The sequence below is a fragment of the Salvelinus sp. IW2-2015 genome, linkage group LG14 (genome assembly GCF_002910315.2).
Source record: "Salvelinus sp. IW2-2015 linkage group LG14, ASM291031v2, whole genome shotgun sequence".
NCBI classification, from domain to species: domain Eukaryota; kingdom Metazoa; phylum Chordata; class Actinopteri; order Salmoniformes; family Salmonidae; genus Salvelinus; species Salvelinus sp. IW2-2015.
Window position 1 is genome coordinate 42,960,465 of NC_036854.1, and position 19,729 is coordinate 42,980,193.

The window sequence follows — 19,729 nt, forward strand, 5'->3', positions numbered from 1 at the left end:
GTCTATGGAAATTGCATGGCTGTGTGCTCAATTTTATACACCTGTCAGCAATGGGTGCGGCTGAAATAGGCGAATCCACTCATTTGAGAGGGTGTCCACTTACTTTTRTATATAGAGTATGATGGTGATGCATTGTTTATGAAAGAAAGACCTTGCTTTTCCATTTGTAAGCTAATATACTTTGGCTGCTAGCCAAATAGCGTTGCACTTCTGTCATCTGATGAAAATGAAGCCACTTTCTGCTTAGTGTATTTTTTCTGAAGGAAAGCTAGTTGCATGCCCCTGATCACTCTATTGAAGCAAAAAAAAAGCCCCGTTGGTTTTCAATATGAAACGCTGGTGAAATGGTTTATACCGCAGATTRTTTTGATGGTCTGCGTTTTGAAAATGCAGATTTTTAATCTCCGACGCGACCCATGGCTTACCTGGCAGAATGATATCCTGATCATTTGCATCAGTTCAGTAGGTATTTGATTTGCAAACTCCATCACATGTGTGCTACAAAAACACTGCTTCTCTCCTACCCTTGTCCTTCCACCTCTTTTCTATCTTTGTTTGTCCTCTTTCTCTCCGCTCTCTTTCTCCTTCTGCCTGTTCTGTCTTTTGTTGTTCTGGTATTGCTTAGGGCTGGGAATGGCCAGGGACCTCACGATAAGATATGTATTGTTATTCAATGCTGTGATTGTATTGCTGTTCGATATTCCCAACATATTTCTCACCATATCGACTGCAGAGACAAGAGGAGAGCCATGAGAAAACGTTTTGATCAGTCATGGAAATGCAAACTATTTGGCTCCCTATTTAAAAAGGTGAAGAACAAGCAATGAAGGAAAAATAGTTTTGGTGCAGGTACAGCCAAGAATTATATAATATATCGTCAAATGATATCTCTATGTAACTAGCTTTAAAACAAATAAATTGGGGGCAAAAATGTCCTATCACTAGTATTGGTACTACCAGGTCTCTTGGTTGGAGGATGGCCCTGGCTCTGCCTGGCTTGTGAGGGGAAGGCCTACTTAAGTGCTCCAAATGTGCTCATCGGGGCCAATGTCACACAGCCATAGCCCAATCCTGCTTCAGTATGCATCGATGAGTGGCCATGCAGAAAATAACATGTCTGTCTGGGGCGAGCGTGTCATTCTGACTGCTTTATGATCCCTGAGTCGAAAGCAGAATGCAGTATCTTAGCGGAGCAGACTATACTATACTGGCTCATCTTTCCACATTTCTGGGTTTTAACATTGGGAGTTAGCCAGGTTACCAGGCACTGTTATGTCATTTGACAGATTTTTTWTTTWTTTTTACCTCAGCCTAGCCTGGAAGGTCCCATACTAAGCATTTTAAAATCTAACGCGAGAACTGAATGAATATTCACTCAAATGTATTAGCATGACCTGGGATACAATATTAGTAGCGTAGACTGAAGGGTTATGTAAATGCTTGTATATCCAGTTTCTGCATTTTGGGGTTTTGCTATTGGGAAGTAGCCTGGTTACTAGGTGGCGTTGTCATCTCAATTGACAGATCTACCTACTGCCGTCTAGGTCTGTTGCATATCTGTCTCAAATTCTGAATCGAACAAGATCTGAATAAATATACATCGGACTGTATTGGAATATGTGGTAACGCTACTCAACCAACAAATGTAATGCTGCTGTAGTACCTTCGTGTAGCCACCTCTTTTTTTTTTCATCTCTAAACATCTTTGTTCCTACTACTGGCCACGACCAAGAATGGACGACCTTTTCTTCCTGCCTGTACTTCAGTAGGCCAAAAGGACAAGACGGACCAACACAAATGTCGTCTGTGTCCATTGAATCACCTGCTGGGTGTCGTCGAAAGGTGGTGATTTCAAAATGTGGAATTGTCTGAAACTTGGGCCCTGGTCAAAAGTAGTGCCCTACGAAAGATGTAGGGTGCCGATTGGGACGCACAGAGAGACTCCAGTCTCCAGAWGTGGGTCAGACGGTCTATTTTCCTGCTGYTGCTCTGCTCTCTTCGAGATTCCCTGCTTTCCCTTACTCAGCTCAATCTGCACACCTAAACCTACAGAGAAATGACTGCTAAGGGGTCTTCCAGGAATCAGTTAAATCCAACATGATGTAGGCTTCCTATTAGTAACCATCTATCAGTTGACCTGGACTCCAGACTGAACACTGCTCTGTGATAGAGGTTGACATGGGAACAGGACTCTTTAGGGTCCAGGATTCTGGCATGAATGGGAGTGAAAGGCTACCTTAGATGCCAACCTACGTCAATCAGCTAAATGATGAAGCCGTCAATAGCGGAATTACAATGCGTTTCAGCCAAGGACCCATCACTAACATTAGGACAAGGAAAGCAATGTTTTAGCTACATTTTTTTATGGAGTTGTCTTTGACAAGGAAGGAACTGAGTACAGGGCTTAAAAAAAAAAATGCTGAACTTTAGTCAAAAAGCCTACCAACCGGAGAGTGGGACAAGTGGCCTGAAGCAGCATAGCTGCTCTACTCCTTACAGCTTTACCATCAAGCCCAATTGTTTGTGTGTTTAACTAAACCCGTGCCATCTGAGGTGAAGAGTGAAATAAATATAGATTGACTTACCCAGTAGCCTACTGCCGATCAGTTTAAAAAAATATATGTTGTAAATGTTCATATGTTCTCAGCTGTAGGCTACAGATTTCTGGGTGCTGTGGTCACGGCTCTCGTCCTCCAGCCTTAATCTGTCTACATTTAGGTCATTTTAGAATACGCTGTTATCCAGAGCGACTTAAGGCCAACAGTCAGTACATTCAACTAAAGTAGGTAAGACAACCACATCAGTCACACGTTGCATTACTGAAATTATTTCACATACTTCCTAAACAAACACAATAGCCTACATATTTCTGCTCGCAAAAATGAGTGGGACTGATTTTTATCGGGAAGGGACAGGAAAGTTCCGGGGTTATAGAACTGTCGTGAGATCAGGACAGGGGGGGGGGGAGATGACAAGGCGGGACAGGAATGAATTTTCWCTCCCGTGTCAACCTCTACTCTGTTACTGTTTCACCGTTCTGATGCAGTTTGCACCTACTTCAATAGAGACACATGGAGCAGCTAGAGAACGGCTGTTCATTGCAGGTCCTGGAGGGCCGAGCCGCTTCTTGTTTTCCTCATCCTCTCCTAATAAGAGACCAATTCATACCTGGGACACCAGGTGAGTGCGGTTAATTACCAGGTGGAAACAAAAACCYGAAGTGTTTCTGCCCTCCAGGACCYGAATTGAAAAGCRCTGAGCTAGAGAGGAGCCYCTGTCACCAAATGCATTTGCGCCGTTGTTTACATTTTGTTGGTGGCCCAGCTCACTTTTTGGTGGTGTCCGCTGCAAATTTTACGGAGTGTGGCTTTAAAGTGGGTCTGATCAGTATTGATCTAAAACAGGGATTATATTAGGGATTAGGGGGTGTGACGGCTCATCAAAACCACGGTTTGGTACATATTGRGTTTTTGTCAGAGTTCGTTTTCGGTACAGCAGGAAAGTTATTTGCTGTTCACGATGTTCAGCATTTACAATGTTCCTTGCATTGTCTGTTGTGACCGGATTGTTATGTTGGGCCTCTGCAGTTTTCACTCTGGTGCTGCGTTTGCAACCATGTGGGAGGTGGGAATTTACCAGTTTGATTCATTCATGTGACTTAAACTTATTGAGAAAGGCAGATTTGGATAATTGTCAAGGAGCTGTGTCAACCATGCTACAAGTACAGCTATCATGCTTGTAAACAAATTTATAGTTCAAAAGCCACATTAATAGATTGCTTTTTTATACATGTTTTGTTGCATTTAACTGGCGAAAAAGGCTGTTTTATAGAGGCAATTTCCTTAGTAGGTCACCATGTGGGAGAGGTAGGTGCTCAGGATGATAGTTTACCACTAGTAATTTATCCGTTTCGTGGCCGTTCAAGTGGATTTTTCCCAGTCGTATTTGGTAAACATCCACTTCCCACTTAGTTACGAACGCACCATGACGCTGCCTATTTCAGTGCCAGATGCGCGTCTAGCACGGTACATCTCCCACTCCGGGTCATGTGATCGGCTGTCACTTAAGCGCAACACAAGGTGCTATGGAAAATGAATTGAAAACTTCGGCTGTGGTTTGCTTATATAGAGCGTGTACRACCTGTTTGCTGAATTGGGTGTAAGATTGAAGTTCGTAATGTAGCTCGGGCARGTTCACGAGGTGCTGAAACCCCTACTGAAACCCCCTCTTCTCAACCACAGAGTATGCGCATATCCACGGCTATAAACCAAAGACTGTAAAAAAAAATATATATATATAAACACAGCCTACATATCGCTCCTGTTATTTCTTTGGCCCGGTCAGATTCCACTGCCAAGGGCTGCTTGAATGGGGAGAACATTTCATTTCTTCTTTGTGTTTCTGTCTTGCTCTGGTATATGGCGGGGGGACTGTGTAAATGMGTCAACATATTTGAGGTGTTGGCAGCTGCATAGGCTATTCATTCTCGTRGAGTGTGGCGACATACTGTTAACGTTTTATCCACAACTCTATGTCCATCGCTGTTGGAAGCTACTGGGAAGCTAACATTTTCCCAAACTGGAGATTTTAAACAATGATGGGGAATCCTCCTGGTTTATTGAACTTGCCGTCGAACAGAACTTTTTCCCGGTTGCGCCTCACAAAAGGACGGTTTGAAATGCGTCAGTTAAGAWTKTAATTTTGATCATAACGTGCGCATCGGCTCTAGATTTAACGGAATAGCCTGAAATGTTTTTTCAGCTCAGATTTACTTGAGGCATACAAAGCAGCTAAGGCATAGCCTATAGGCCTCGTGTGTTTATTTCATTTTTTTATGTATTCATTCTGGTTCACAGTGCGGACCGAACCAAGTTCCCTGCACCGAACTGTTCGGTACGAATACATGTACCGTTACACCCCTAATTAGGGATCATCTGTTATGCTTTTAGATAGTCTTTATCTATCCTCACTATTTTCTCTCTCCCTAGTCCTCAAAGCTGCTGTCACTCAAGCGTCGTTACAGTCGTTGCTTCATAAGATCCTCACGGCCGGCCCGTCGGCCTTCAACATCACCACTCTTCTCTCCCAAGCAGCCCAGCTCTCCAACCAAGGTAGGACTTCTTCAGCCACACTGTTCTGTTTTGCTGCCGCGGTTGTTTTTTTACATCCAAAATTGCCAACCTTCCTCCAACTTGCCACTGTTGATTTTAGTATTAAAAATCTGTCTAAACCAGAATTGGAATGGTGGTCAAATGTGTAACCATATCCATGCCCTCTCCCTCAAACCGCATCGATGCGTGTTTTTAGCATCTCGTGTCAGTGGTTGATTTTTGTATGATTTTGCGTCAGTCTTCTTTTTGCACTGTTACACTCTGCAAAGAAGACACTGTTTTCATCTACAATTCTGTCGTAGTTAGTCCCTAACATTACTTTGAGTTGCTTTTGCCACCTGCTTACAAAATGCAGCTTTGTCATGGAAATGGTTTTTACTAAATCATTCTCCAACCTCTCTGTTAACACCAACAGCCCAGCAGTCGAACCAGTCCCCCATGTCCTTGACATCAGACGCCTCCTCTCCCCGCTCCTACGTGTCTCCCAGGATCAGCACGCCTCAGACCAACGCTGGTCACCACAAAGCCCTGCTCAGCACGCCGCCTGTCGCCTCACAAACCAAGGTACTGTCTACTCTACCCCCCCCAGCCTAAGGTAGGGCCTCTTTACCCCACTGTCCCCCTGAGTGGAGGGGATGGTAGTGATTTTGTTGACTTCATAACCCAGCTGGTCTGGGACGAGGAGTATTTACTCTTGGTGTTTCACAGTATCATGACCAYCTGTTCTAAGACCTACCCAGGTTGTTCAGCATTTATTACTGTTGTAGGGGTGTGTTTCTCTTTCAGATTTGTGTTTTTGTCAGTGTAATAAGCGTGTCATTGTCGAGGAACGTGTGTTGTGACAGCACTTGAGCAAGCAGCTCTTGTTTTCCGTGTGTCTGTCTGGCGGAGTGTGTCTGCATCTTAGTCTTTAATAATGAATGTTTATCTCACTAGAGCTATTCTTATCTTGGCTCGGCTGTCTGGCTGTTGCTGGCTGGCGGTGTATCTCGCTGGCCGGCTGGCGGCGTCGCTCGCTGGCCGGCTGGCTGGCTGGCCGGCTGGCGGTGTCGCTGGCTGGCTGGCTGGCCGGCTGGCGGTGTCGCTCGCTGGCTGGCTGGCCGGCTGGCGGTGTCGCTCGCTCGCTGGCTGGCTGGCCGGCTGGCGGTGTCGCTCGCTGGCTGGCTGGCCGGCTGGCGGTGTCGCTGGCCGGCTGGCGGTGTCGCTCGCTCGCTGGCCGGCTGGCGGTGTCGCTGGCTGGCGGTGTCGCTGGCTGGCGGTGTCGCAGGCGGTCTGTGTGTGGGTCGGTGTGTCGGTTGGTGGGTCTCAGGGTTGGTGTCTGACTCTGTCTGTCGGTGTTTCTGTCTGTGTTGATCTATGTCTCTGTGTGGTCCAGCTGAACCTCCATGGTTCTGGTGTTTCCTCTCTAACTGTCCTCCCCTCTGTCTCGGTGTGGTCCAGCTGAACCTCCATGGTTCTGGTGTTTCCTCTCTAACTCTCCTCCCCTCTGTCTCTGTGTGGTCCAGCTGAACCTCCATGGTTCTGGTGTTTCCTCTCTAACTCTCCTCCCCTCTGTCTCGGTGTGGTCCAGCTGAACTTCCATGGTTCTGGTGTTTCCTCTCTAACTCTCCTCCCCTCTGTCTCTGTGTGGTCCAGCTGAACCTCCATGGTTCTGGTGTTTCCTCTCTAACTCTCCTCCCCTCTGTCTCGGTGTGGTCCAGCTGAACCTCCATGGTTCTGGTGTTTCCTCTCTAACTCTCCTCCCCTCTGTCTCGGTGTGGTCCAGGTGAACAACACGCCAGTTGTGAAGCAGCAGGGATCAGCCCCCCAGCCCTCCCCCCAGCAGCCCCTCCCCAGCGACAAACTGCACGGACACGACATCGCCGCCTCCCCAAGGACCCTCCAGCGCCAAGGGTTAGCCCASATTTACATTTTAGTCATTAGCAGACTATTTTCTATTTGATTCATCATTGGCTGGAGCTCTGTGACATTGTGTTGTTTGTGTTTTTAAGATGTTTTCAGTGAAGAATCTATAAAAAATGTAATCATAATTTAGCAGATGCTCTAATCTAGAGCGATTTACAATTGGTGTTGTCAACTAACGGAGGTAAAACAACAATTTATCATTGCTACAAAGAATCTTCAAGAAGCTCTTGTGTTCATTTCAGACTGATGTGAAGAGAAAGCAGAGAACCTCAAGGGGTGACGTACAATGCCATGATCATGCCTTGTAAAACACTGTTTACACAATATTTCAATATGTAGTGTTGAGGTGCCACCTACTGGTGGGTGGACAACAAGTCTTTGATATATCATTGCGAAGACCCTATTGCAGGGTTCCCCAACTGGCGGCCCAGCAATTTMGGGGGCAAATATTGCTGACCTGCCAGTTGGGGAACCCTGCAATAGGGTCTTCGCAATGATTTATCAAAGATTTATATATATTTATATTGGACCTGAGATGCAAAAAGTCCCAAATGCAATGTCCCAAGAAGGAAGTGACCCTACCTAATTAATGCAAAAGTTAKATTTGAACTTKATTCATGAGGAGAGAGAATGCAGGAGACAGTCCACTAATAAAGCAGGCAGCGGACCATTTTTTTAGGTGCTGAAATGTAAAGCTGCAACCGCAGCGCAATCAATAGGTGACCAGCGCCTGCTGCAGAAAATATAGCTAACTTGTTACGCAAGTGGCGCCAAGCAACAGATGGAGGAAAAACTACCAAAGTCGAGTAATTCACTTCCACAATAATRTTCATTTTAATTTGACTTTACAAACAACAAGAGGCCTTAATTGGAGTGTTATTTCCTCCGTGCCAAGGCCCATATAAAATAACTTGACCTACCTCAGCCAGTTATGTGGCTTAACAGCATCTTTCACAAGAAAAMAAAAATGGCCTAATAGAAGTGGGATTTTATTTTATTTATTAGGCCTACTTACAATTTGCAACTGGCAAACAAGGTAGCATCCTACATAAAACAATCATTTAAGAAAGAAAGGTGGTGGGCAATGTCCGTCTGTATCGGGAGTCTCGGGATAAGCTGCTCCTGTAACGACAAACAGAAAATAGTGTCAGCATGAGACCTGAAATAGCCATGGATAAGCACATAATTAATKATGTTAGTAGCCTATATGATTATTTATTAAATACTGAGTTAGTTACTTAATGGGAAAAGTTGCATTTCCCCCCGGACACGATCTTGTGGATGTCTGGTGAGAGGGATGTGATTTTGATGTGCAGCCAGTCCTCGATTCACTTATGTGAAAGCCGGTTCCTGTCGTGAGTCTTGATTGTGTTCGTAGAGGTTTTACACCTGCATTGCTTGCTGTTTGGGGGTTTTAGGCTGGGTTTCTGTACAGCACTTTGTGACCACCTGATGTAACAAGGGCTTTATAGATACATTTGATAGAGGAAAAGAAGGACTCGCAGATTAAGTCGAACCAAACATTGTTAGCACATAGCACAATAAAGACATTTGTATTTTATGTTCCTCTGAGCATGCCAGGACTCGGCACTCCTGAGCGCATCCCTGATTTGGCTCGACGTTTGGAATTCAATCAGCTCAGTTTGAATTGCGGCCTCATCCAGCGAGGGTGTCGTTTTCTTGCCCCCTGGTACCTCTGCCTGTCGTTTCTTCAGTGTGCTGAGGCGCGGTAGCCTTCCAGAGGACAAGTCCAAATTGAAAACTCAAGCTTCCTGGTAAAGGCCTCAAGTTTTTCCACCATGTCCTCGACTGTTTTCCCTCTTCCTTGTAAATGCAGATTTAACCCGTTTAAGTGACAGAATATGTCAGCCAAACCAGCTATATTAGAGAGGAATTCTTCKATTTCCAGAATACGAAGATGGTCAGCTGCTGTCCTCATTTCGCTTTTTCTGACGAAATCCACAACCTGGTCATGCAGCTCACAGAATCGCTCTTGATCATTTCCTTTACTCTGACAGCGCACGTTGTTGTGAAGCAGGAGATCATCGTGGGTGGCTTTCTCTGATTCTATCACAAGCTCGCGGAAAACACGGTGMTGTGTGCTTGATGTCCCCCTGACAAAGTTGATTATGRGCATGACTTTATCCATCACATCTTTTAGCTCAGRGTTTAGTCTGACACACAGCACACTCTGATGGGTGAGACAATGCAAGCCATTCATTTGTGGGGCGATTTCCTTCAACCTGCTGAACAGGCCCATGTGTCTGCCCACCATAGCAGGGAGCCCCGTCGGAGACCACAAAGTTTTCTAATGACAGGCCATGCTGCGTAAATAATGGTTCCAGCTTTGTGAATAGGATGTCCCTGGTGGTGTGTCRGTCYAGGGGAATCAGTGCCAGTTGCTCTTTAAAGTCATTTCCATGAAACTAACAGCCAAATACACACAACTGTACTACATCGGTGTTGTCAGTACTCTCATCAATAGCCAGGTGACAATCCTATGTAGAGGTCGACCGATTATGATTTTTCAACGCCGATACCGGTTTATTGGAGGACAAAAAAAAACGATGCCGATTCTTTTTCTTTTCTTTTTTATATAAATGTATTTGTAATAATGACCATTACAACAATACTGAATGAACAGTTATTTTAACTTAATATAATACATCAATAAAATCAATTTAGCCTCAAATAATAATGAAACATGTTCAATTTGGTTTAAATAATGCAAAAACAAAGTGTTGGAGAAGAAAGTAAAAGTACAATATGTGCCATGTAAGAAAGCTAACGTTTAAGTTCCTTGCTCAGAACATGAGAACATATGAAAGCTGGTGGTTCCTTTTAACATCAGTCTTCAATATTTCCTGGTAAGAAGTTTTAGGTTGTAGTTATTATAGGAATTATAGGACTATTTCTCTCTCTACGATTTGTATTTCATATGCCTTTGACTATTGGATGTTCTTATAGGCACTTTAGTATTGCCAGTGTAACAGTATAGCTTCCGTCCCTCTCCTCGCTCCTACCTGGGCTCGAACCAGGAACACAACGACAACAGCCACCCTCGAAGCAGCGTTACCCATGCAGAGCAAGGGGAATAACTACTCCAAGTCTCAGCGAGTGACATTTGAAACGCTATTAGCGCGCACCCCGCTAACTAGCTAGCCATTTCACATGGGTTACACCAGGCTAATCTCGGGAGTTGATAGGCTTGAAGCACAGCGAAGAGCTTCTGGAAAAACGCAGGAAAGTGCTGTTTGAATGAATGCTTACGAGCCTGCTGCTGCCTACCATCGCTCAGTCAGACTGCTCTAACAAATCATAGACTTAATTATAACATAATAACACACAGAACTACGAGCCTTATGTCATTAATATGGTCGAATCCGGAAACTATCATCTCGAAAACAAGACATTTATTCTTTCAGTGAAATACGCAACCGTTCCGTATTTTATCTAACGGGTGGCATCCCTAAGTCTAAATATTCCTGTTACATTGCACAACCTTCAATGTTATGTCATAATTACGTAAAATTCTGGCAAATTAGTTCGCAACGAGCCAGGTMGCCCAAACTGTTGCATATACCCTGACTCTGCGTACAATGAACGCAAGAGAAGTGACACAATTTCACCTGGTTAATATTGCCTGCTAACATGAATTTCTTTTAACTAAATATGCAGGTTTAAAAAAAATAAAATACTTCTGTGCATTGATTTTAAGAAAGGCATTGATGTTTATGGTTAGGTATAGTCGTGCAACGATTGTGCTTTTTTCGTAAATGCGCTTTTGGCGAAGTTGGCTGTCTTTGTTAGGAAGTTTATGCTAGATGTTGGAAAATTGCTGTGGGGACTTGCTTCCCTTCAGCCACGAGCATTAATGAGGTCGGGCGATTAGGCCTGGCTCTGTCTGCGTTCCAGTTCACCCCAAAGGTGTTCGATGGGGTTGAGGTCAGGGCTCTGTACAGGCCAGTCAAGTTCTTTCACAACGATCTCGACAAACCATTTCTGTATGGACCWGGCTTTGTGCACGGGGGCATGTCATTGTATGCTGTAGCATTAAGATATCAAGATAGATTACCCTTCACTGGAACTAAGGGGCCCGAAACATATAAAACAGCCTCAGACCATTATTCCTCCTCCAGCAAACTTTACAGTTGGCACTATGCATTCGGGCTGGGAGTCTTCTCCTGGCATCTGCCAAACCCAGATTAATCCGTCGCACTGCCAGGTGAAGTGTGATTCATCACTCCAGAAAATGCGTTTCCAATGGCGGCGAGCTTTAGACCTCTCCAGCCAATGCTTGGAATTGTGCATGGGGATCTTAGACTTGTGTGCGGCTGCTCGGCCATGGAAACCCGTTTCATGAAGCTCCCGACGAGCAGTTATTGTGCTGARGTTGCTTCCAGAGGCAGTTTGGAACTCGGTACTGAGTGTTGCAACCGAGGACAGACTATTTTTACGCGCTAAGTGGTTCAGCACTCTGCGGTCCCATTCTGTGAGCTTTGGTGTCCTACCACTTCGCGGCTGAGCCGTTGTTGCTCCTAGTCATTTCCACTTCACAATAACTGCACTTACAGTTGACCGGGCAACTCTAGCASSGCAGAAATTTMACAAACTAACTTGAGGGAAAGGTGGCATCCTATTACGGCGCCACGTTGATACTCACTGAGCTCTTCAGTAAGGCTGTTCTGCTGCCAATGTTTMRCTATGGAGATTGCATGGCTGTGTGCTCGATTTTATACACCTGTCTGAAATAGACGAATCCACTAATTTTAATGGGTGTTTTTTGTATATATAGTGTATCGTATGTTAACTTTGAGCTGGATTGCCTGTTTTTGCAATTTAGTTTTTTTCCATCTGRGCTCGTTAGCATATTTAACTAGCAGCATCTGCAAATTCGTTGTTACTTGTGCTAATTGTTTTAACCTTCTGGTAATAGATGCCCAATGGGCTTTTTTTCCCTTTGTTGGTGCCAACTTGTGTATTAAACCGGTAAAATAAGGGAAAGGGGGATACCTAGTCAGTTGAATGCTTTCAACTGAAATGTGTCCTACGCATTTAACCRAACCCKTCTGAATRAGAGCGGTGCGGGGGGCTGCCTTAATCAACATCTACGTCTTTGACYCCCTGGGAACAGTGGGTTAACTGCCTTGCTCAGGGGCAGAACGATAGATTTTTACCTTGTCAGCTCGGGGATTCGATCCAGCAACCTTTCGGTTACTGTCCCAACGCCGCCCCACTACCTTTGTACTTGTTGATCTTATTCTGTGGGGTTCCGTTTTGTCCGATTTTATCAGTTTGACCCTCTCCTACAGTCTCCTCTGTTACAACAACAAAGTTGGCGATAGTGTTATTACAACAGAATAATTAACCCATAATATSCAGAAATGGACTGAACCCTCTCCTGTCATTCCACAGCAGTCAGAGGAGTCCSTCCCCAGGTCCCAACCACGCCCCCCCCAGTAGCAGCAGCAGTGCCCCCACCACACCCTCCAGCTCCTCCACCCGGCCAGCCTCCTGCTCCTTCACCCCAACCCTAGCGTCACACTTCAACGAGAATCTCATCAAGCATGTCCAGGGCTGGCCCGCCGACCACGCAGAGAAACAGGTAGGTTACGCATCCCAGGAATTGTATGTATGTATTAGTTTGTTTTTATTTTAACAGGTTGTCCAATTTGATAAAATACCTGTTTTTCAAAMTAGATCAGTAAAGAGCTATATATAGATTTTAGCAGTATTTGAATACCTGATTCATGTCGTTATTGTGATGTGAACCTACATTCATGCTTCGGCTACCCCAGGCGTCCAGGCTACGTGAGGAGGCCCACACCATGGGAAGCATCAACATGTCTGAAAATTGCACCGAGCTCAAAAATCTGAGATCCTTAGTTCGAGTCAGTGAAATTCAAGCGACATTGCGCGAGCAGAGGTAAGAATCCAGACCCTAATTGCCATGGTAACATCGCAATATGTTAAATTATTACAAATATTTTATGTCAGCTAATACATGTTTATTTTTTACTCTTTCCTCTAGGATATTATTTTTGAGACAACAAATTAAAGAACTTGAAAAGTTGAAGAATCAGAATTCCTTCATGGTCTGAGGACTTGACTTGAAGAGTGGAGAGGAAAGGGGGGAGAGACCCATTGCACATGGTTGGAAGAGAGCTCTTGGTTGGGAGAACCATTGTGTTCTTGTTCTGTGCCCAGTCTTAACACTTTTGAGCTGCAGTTGGATTGGCTTTGGACCACTGGACTGGGCTTTGAGAGGGCTGGGTTAGGTGGAGAGAGGCTGAGTGGTTGATGGTTGTTGTGGAGGAGAAGAGCGGAGASAAGGGTTAGACATGGCTTGCATCCCAAATGGCATCCTTTTCAATTTATACTGCGCTACTTTTGAACGGGGCCAACAGGACGCAACCATGGTTGGTTTTGTTTGCGCCCTGGAGATGTAGATTTCTTGTAGATGTTATCCATGTTGTAAATATGTTTTGTAGATGACTAAAGCCATGGAAAGCCATGTTTATCAAAGCTTTTGACATTCAAGCTAGTCAACGTTATGCCCGAGGAATCAACAGCTTAATAAGTTCATAGCCGCCTTCATGTTAAACGCATCAGTCGGGTATGTCCCAAATGGCACKCTATTCCTTATATAGTGCARACTATTCCCTATATATAGTACACTACTTTTGACCGGAACCCTATGGGCCTTGGTCGAAAGTACACTATATAGGGAATAGGGTGCCATTTGGGACAGAGGCACTCAGTCTGCAGACTTCAAGCTTTTTTGTTAATAGATCAGTGAACCATTGCCTTGAGCATGTCTGTGACCTATGACCTGCATGGAACTGGAAGATGGTGTTATAATAACTGAAACATAAAAAAAGACTAACGCAAACAAAACAAACTCGGTTTTAATTTTCTAGTTTTCTCTGCTCTTGCATAATAATAATAATGCTCCATGGATGAAACCCAGTCATATTTGACGTATGTATTACCCTCTGGTGGAAGTATTAAGGTTACACAACCACACACGATGTCTCTCAAATGGCTCCCTTTATATGGCAGTACTTTTGGCAAACGTAGTGCACTATATAGGAAATAGGGTGATGTTTGCGAGACAGGTACCCATCTCCACCATCCTCCTAAAAAGGTTAATCATGCCTGGTTGCAATGGTTCAGAGATCTGTTTGTTCACAGCTAACAGTAGCCAAACCAGTGCCTGATGGTGTGATGGGYAAAAAAATAATGAAAGAGAGCACAGCAATGTTGTGCTTTTTTTTACATCAAGGATAATTCCCAATGCTAGTCCCTCCCTAACCCTGCCCCTGGCCACACCCATTACATGCCGAAGCCCAACCCCCTTGGTCTAGCTCTTCTGAGGAGCCGCAGAGCAGTTGTCTTTCTAAAACCCTCCTGTTGGTTTTTTCTTTCTCCAAAACTTTCCAGCTAAGTTATTTTTGTATTTTTMGGGGGGAGAACTGTACTTTTATTAAATGTGAGGGTGGCACCATCTCGGTTCAACTAAGAGTTCATTCCTATGTACATTTGATAAGGTAATAATGGAGTTTAAGAAGAGGTTAAAAAAAACAAGTTTTATTAAAAAGTTGCAGTGATTACTAGTATATCAGAATGTTATAAATTATTGCTACACATTTTCCTTTGCACACTGTTGTGAGTGAATGAGTGCGAATGAGAGCTATTAAAGAAGTGGTTTGGGGGGCACTACCGAGGCAAGGTATGGGGTGCGTCTGAAATGGCACCATATTCCCTTTTTTCTGCACTACCTTTGACCAAGGCCCATAGGCAAGACTAAAATGGAGAAGACAGCAATGTCATCGTTTTCAAGATTCTTCAGCAGTTGCACTGGGAGCCAAATGGGGCGTCCGGTGAACTTACCTGAATGACGCAATTGGAGCTCTTGGCATCCATTTGTCTTCTTCTCTTTTAGTCTTCCTGCCCATGGGGACTGGTCAAAATGTAGTGTACTATATAGGGAATAGGGTACCATTAGGGACGTAGGCATGGAGATTATGATCGCTGCCCCACACACCATGGTCAGAGGTCGAGCAGGGCAATGACAGCCAGGTCACAAGGTCAAATGTGAAATGTACGTATTGTAATAAACATGCTAAACTCAAGCGAGCACTGGTTATTTTATTAGAGTTTTCTGTTAGGTTTTACATTGTATTATTACTATTATAACGCTAGTGCCTTGTTGAAAGTCTTAAGTCACACAGCCTCTGACATGGAAATAAATGTACCAAGTTTGTTTTCGGGTTTGATCAGTAACAAAGATATTCAATAAGCATGTCATGCATCAATCTACATAGGGTTGTTTTGGCACTCCAACCCAGAATTGCATCTTTGTATATGTTGTGTTTGTTCCCCTGTTCACTCTGAGTCAGAACGGGAACAGTGTTTCTATCCCAAATAGCACCCTATTCCCTGTGTAAGTGCACTACTTTTGACCGGGGCCCATATGACTCTTGTCAAAAGTAGTGCACTATTTAGGGGATAGGGTGCCATTTGGGAACCATACGTGTCCTCACCTGTGACGTGTTTTTCTCCACTGTTCTATTATTCTAGTGAGTCTGTGATTTGAGCTGCACCAACACATTCAGTAAATATGACCACATTGCTTTGTATATTGTTTTCCTCTGACTATATTGAATAAAATAAATCAAATATGCCTCTACAGGACCAAGTTGTCTCTGTTTTGCACATTGAATTCAGTTATTTTTGGTTAAAGTGCTTTGTGCTGACCTTGCCTGAGTGTCAGTCTGTGCTACCATGTTTACTCATTGTCATGTCAGACATGTTTGACTTGGCAATGACCGCAATGGACTAGGTAAGAGCGCAAACTGATCTGGGACCAGGGTAGTTTGTTCCAATGTTCACACAATGAACATGTTAAATGTGTCCGATAATATTCCACTGTATTCAGTCCGGTGTATCCAAAATAAATGAACGCCACACAACTAGAGATTATTTGAACCCTTGCAACAAAGACCCATATGTGCATTTTTAGATTATAACGTATTTTGTTTCTTAGAACGCATATAACGGTTCTTGTCATTGTGACTGTTTGAATAGTKCTTTTATGTTGAAGATGTGAATATCATAAGTGGACTGCTGCCATTAGGAAGCTGGCAAGGCCTGCCAGTCCTCCCTCTCCCTACTCATGCTTATCTTCTAGTTGTCCTGCTTTCCTTTACCCAATGATACTCTCCATTTAATATTCCTGTTTTCCTTCCCTTGACCCAGTTCCTACTCTAGATTTCTCTKCTCTGCAGGACAAGGAACCCTCTTAAAATCAGTAGGTCTACTGAGAAGGGCTCCAGTTAATGTCACTGAATACAAGGAGTATGGAGACTGCAAAGGCATAGTTGAAAGGAGGAAACAAGTTATATTTTACATTGAACAGAACACACACCATACCAATGTTTCACACATGAAACCAAAGGAATGCCAAAKAGATTTGAACCTTGAGCTAGTCTAGGCTACAGTAGTGTCACTGATTCTACTTATCGCTAGATGGCGCTGTTGTCTTTCCCATATGATTGCACACCACAAAGAACCAGGTAGGTTTGCGCAATGTGATTCTTGTACGTTTCRTTAATTTATGACGCTTGTACACTATATCAAATAATTCATCTAGCTCTCTTTGCTTTTTATACTCTGTTGCCAAACTTTGTAATAACCATTTTCTCTCACTAGAACTACAAGATCACTGGACCGTAGACCGCAGTGCTGAAATGAAGCAACTGCAGCTGTGAAATGTGTCATTTGAAGACTACAGGCTACTAACTGCAGTAATTTTCTTGTCAAGGTATGGATCCTTCTTGAAGATTAAACCGCGTTGGTAAAATGTCTGGCTGGCTTAATCACATTTTTTATAAAAAATAAAAAAATCAAAGCCTGATGAGACCTGCCTCTGATAAGGTGGGAAGCTGATATTATCTTAGAATGGAAAAACATCGACAGTCACTTCCTGTCAGAGACGTTATTTAGCCTAGTAGTTGTCTGAGTAGTCCTGCAGTACTTAAACCTATAGGATAAATGTACTTTAGAATTAAAAAATACCAAATGTATAGGTAATAACTAGCTTTCATACAGTAGGRTTACATAAACTCAGCAAAAATAGAAACGTCCCTTTTTCAGGACCCTGTCTTTCAAAGATAATTCGTAAAAATCCAAATAACTTCACAGATCTTCATTGTAAAGGGTTTAAACACTGTTTCCCATGCTTGTTCAATGAACCATAAACAATTAATGAACATGCACCTGTGGAACGGTCAAGACAGAAAACAGCTTACAGACGGTAGGCAATTGGTGACAATGCCACCAGCCATACTGGTCGTTCTGTGTGTGATTTCCTGCAAGACAGGAATGTCAGTCTTCTGCCATGGCCAGCGAAGAGCCTGGATCTCAATCCCATTGAGCACGCCTGGGACCTGTTGGATCGGAGGGTGAGGGCTAGGGCCATTACCCCAGAAATGTCCGGGAACTTGCAGGTTCCTTGGTGGAAGAGTGGGGTAACATCTCACAGCAAGAACTGGCGAATCTGGTGCAGTCCATTTTACCACATAAACTAAAGTAGTAAAATAATAAACAATTAACACAATAAAATAAAAATAACGAGGCTATATACAGAGGGTACCTGTACCGAGTCAATGTGCAGGGGTACAGATTAGTCGAGGTAATTTGTACATGTAGGTGGGGGTGAAGTGATTATGCATAGATAATAAACAGRGAGTAGCAGCAGTGTAAAAAAACTAATGGAGTGAGGGGCATTTCATTAATTGTTCAGAAGTCTTATGGCTTGGGMGTAGAAGATCCTTATACAGTGTATAAGTTATAACATAGTAATTAGGCTAATCCCTTTTTTTGTCCATCTGGGACCTAAAAATGTCCTACATGTCGWACACACGGATGCACTGTAGATCAGGTCTCTCATAAACCTGTGGTGAAGGCTCAAATCCTCACACTGGGTCCTGTTGGGATCAAAGTCTGCAGGCTACATTCCCAACTTGCTCAAWCTTTGAACGTTTGATTAAATTAACTCTTCCATTCATCTGAGCCGAGGCTACTAATTAACAGTGGATAGGTACCTTCTACCTTTGTAGTAGGGAAGAAAGCATTAACAATTAATGGAGCCACCCAATCTTTCCCTAGACGAGACGACCTCAAACTTGATATGACACACACGTCTAAGAGAGGATGAAGACAGAGGTGTCAGAGGATGTCTGTCTTACTCTGCTCCCGTCTCGGCTGGCAGATGGAGACCCTAGGTGAGAGAGACGCGGGGGGGGGGTGTCAGTTCTAAACTGACCTCTTGTTTCTCTCCACACAGGTGAGTGGATCACTGGCCAGAGTCCCGTCTGGACTGAAGGGGTCCCAGGACATCCTCTACTTACTCAGGTAGTCTTCAACCCACCCCCACTTATCTCCCATTCCCATTCTCTATCTATTGACAGGTAAGTGCCGTCATTCCCTCACAGCCCAAACAATAGCTCTCTAGGCAGGGATCCTGTAGTCAGGCTAAAGAGAACCCAACCAGGCATCACAGACAGACAGGGGCTTGACATTGGCAGGACAAACGGCTGCAGACAGACAGAGCTCTCTGTCCCCGCTCCCCAGCGAAGTACAGTGAATTTACCCCTTTACGCTGATCATGGGTCAGTTTTGCATTTCCCCCACTAATGGTTAAGACCACGATTGGGAGGGGGAACTTCACCCCGGGGGCCCTCAGACGACTAGCCCTATATACACCCTTGTTGTCTCTGAGTCACACCTCCAGGTGTGGACAGTTTAATGGTCAGCAACATGAAAAGCCCCAGTCTTACCAGCTCACCGAGACTGATCCCCTCAGCATGTAAACACACACTGTTTTGTTTCCTTACCCGTTCTCTTTTTTGATTATGCAATCAATCTATCTACTAGGTTCTACCCCATTAGGTGGGACTGACTGGCCATCATGGGGCAGATACATGACATAGTTTGTCCTGTCCATACTCAGTGTCCTACTTTGCACCAACTGCTTGAAACWAAACAGCCTCTAGTATTATTCAGGCCATTAAAATGACTGAACAAAGATTTTAGTTAATTTGATTGATTGGTTTGAGTTGATTTGAGTAAATGTTATTGATTGGTTTGAGTTGATTTGAGTTAATATGATTGATTGATTCATCAAGGCATTTTTTCGTGCAAGAGAGTATGTGATCTACAGTTCAGTTTAGACACAACGGACATTTCACTCTGAGTCAGTAGATGGCGTCAATCGACCATACAGCTGAGATACTGGCAAAATGCCTACCTGTGATGCATGGAACATGCCATTCATGATGAATTTATAGAGCTAGAACCTCAATGCCTATTGGATATTATTTTTGTCTGAGAATATCACACCCTCTATTTAATTTCTATGGTTTCTTAGAATTGCTTCTATTTTCGGGAAAGGGGCTATTATGTCGCACAGTTGCCTCCAAAAGCCAATAGCCTACATGTAGACTAAAACGTGGGCCCATATAGGTTACATAATTAACCTGAGGGAGAGCATAATTTCGGAGCACAGTAGTAGTTTTATGCTTGTTATAAAAAGTTGCAAGGGCTGTGGGAAATATGTAACTAAACTACTTATTGCCACAGTTGTCATTTTTAGAGGCAGGAGAACAAGTTAYGTTTAGTTTGCTGAATAGTTTTGGGTGGATGATGAT

General features: G+C 43.9%; 1 protein-coding gene and 1 long non-coding RNA gene across 2 annotated transcripts in view; both read left to right on the forward strand.

The window, feature by feature from the left end:
- The window catches only part of waca (WW domain containing adaptor with coiled-coil a), a 43,129-nt gene extending 27,427 nt beyond the window's left edge, over positions 1 to 15,702 (forward strand). The window contains exons 8-13 of the mRNA XM_024000310.2: positions 4,989 to 5,111; positions 5,527 to 5,675; positions 6,877 to 7,004; positions 12,432 to 12,621; positions 12,815 to 12,942; positions 13,048 to 15,702. Of these exons, the coding sequence (XP_023856078.1) occupies positions 4,989 to 5,111; positions 5,527 to 5,675; positions 6,877 to 7,004; positions 12,432 to 12,621; positions 12,815 to 12,942; positions 13,048 to 13,117 (788 nt within the window). The 3' untranslated portion in view covers positions 13,118 to 15,702. The remainder of the gene's footprint in view (positions 1 to 4,988; positions 5,112 to 5,526; positions 5,676 to 6,876; positions 7,005 to 12,431; positions 12,622 to 12,814; positions 12,943 to 13,047) is intronic.
- A 959-nt stretch (positions 15,703 to 16,661) lies between these two features.
- LOC111972498 (uncharacterized) lies at positions 16,662 to 18,456 on the forward strand. The gene is made up of 3 exons (XR_002878465.2): positions 16,662 to 16,842; positions 18,189 to 18,304; positions 18,367 to 18,456. It is a non-coding gene; the product is annotated as an uncharacterized lncRNA (long non-coding RNA).
- Positions 18,457 to 19,729: the final 1,273 nt, after the last annotated feature.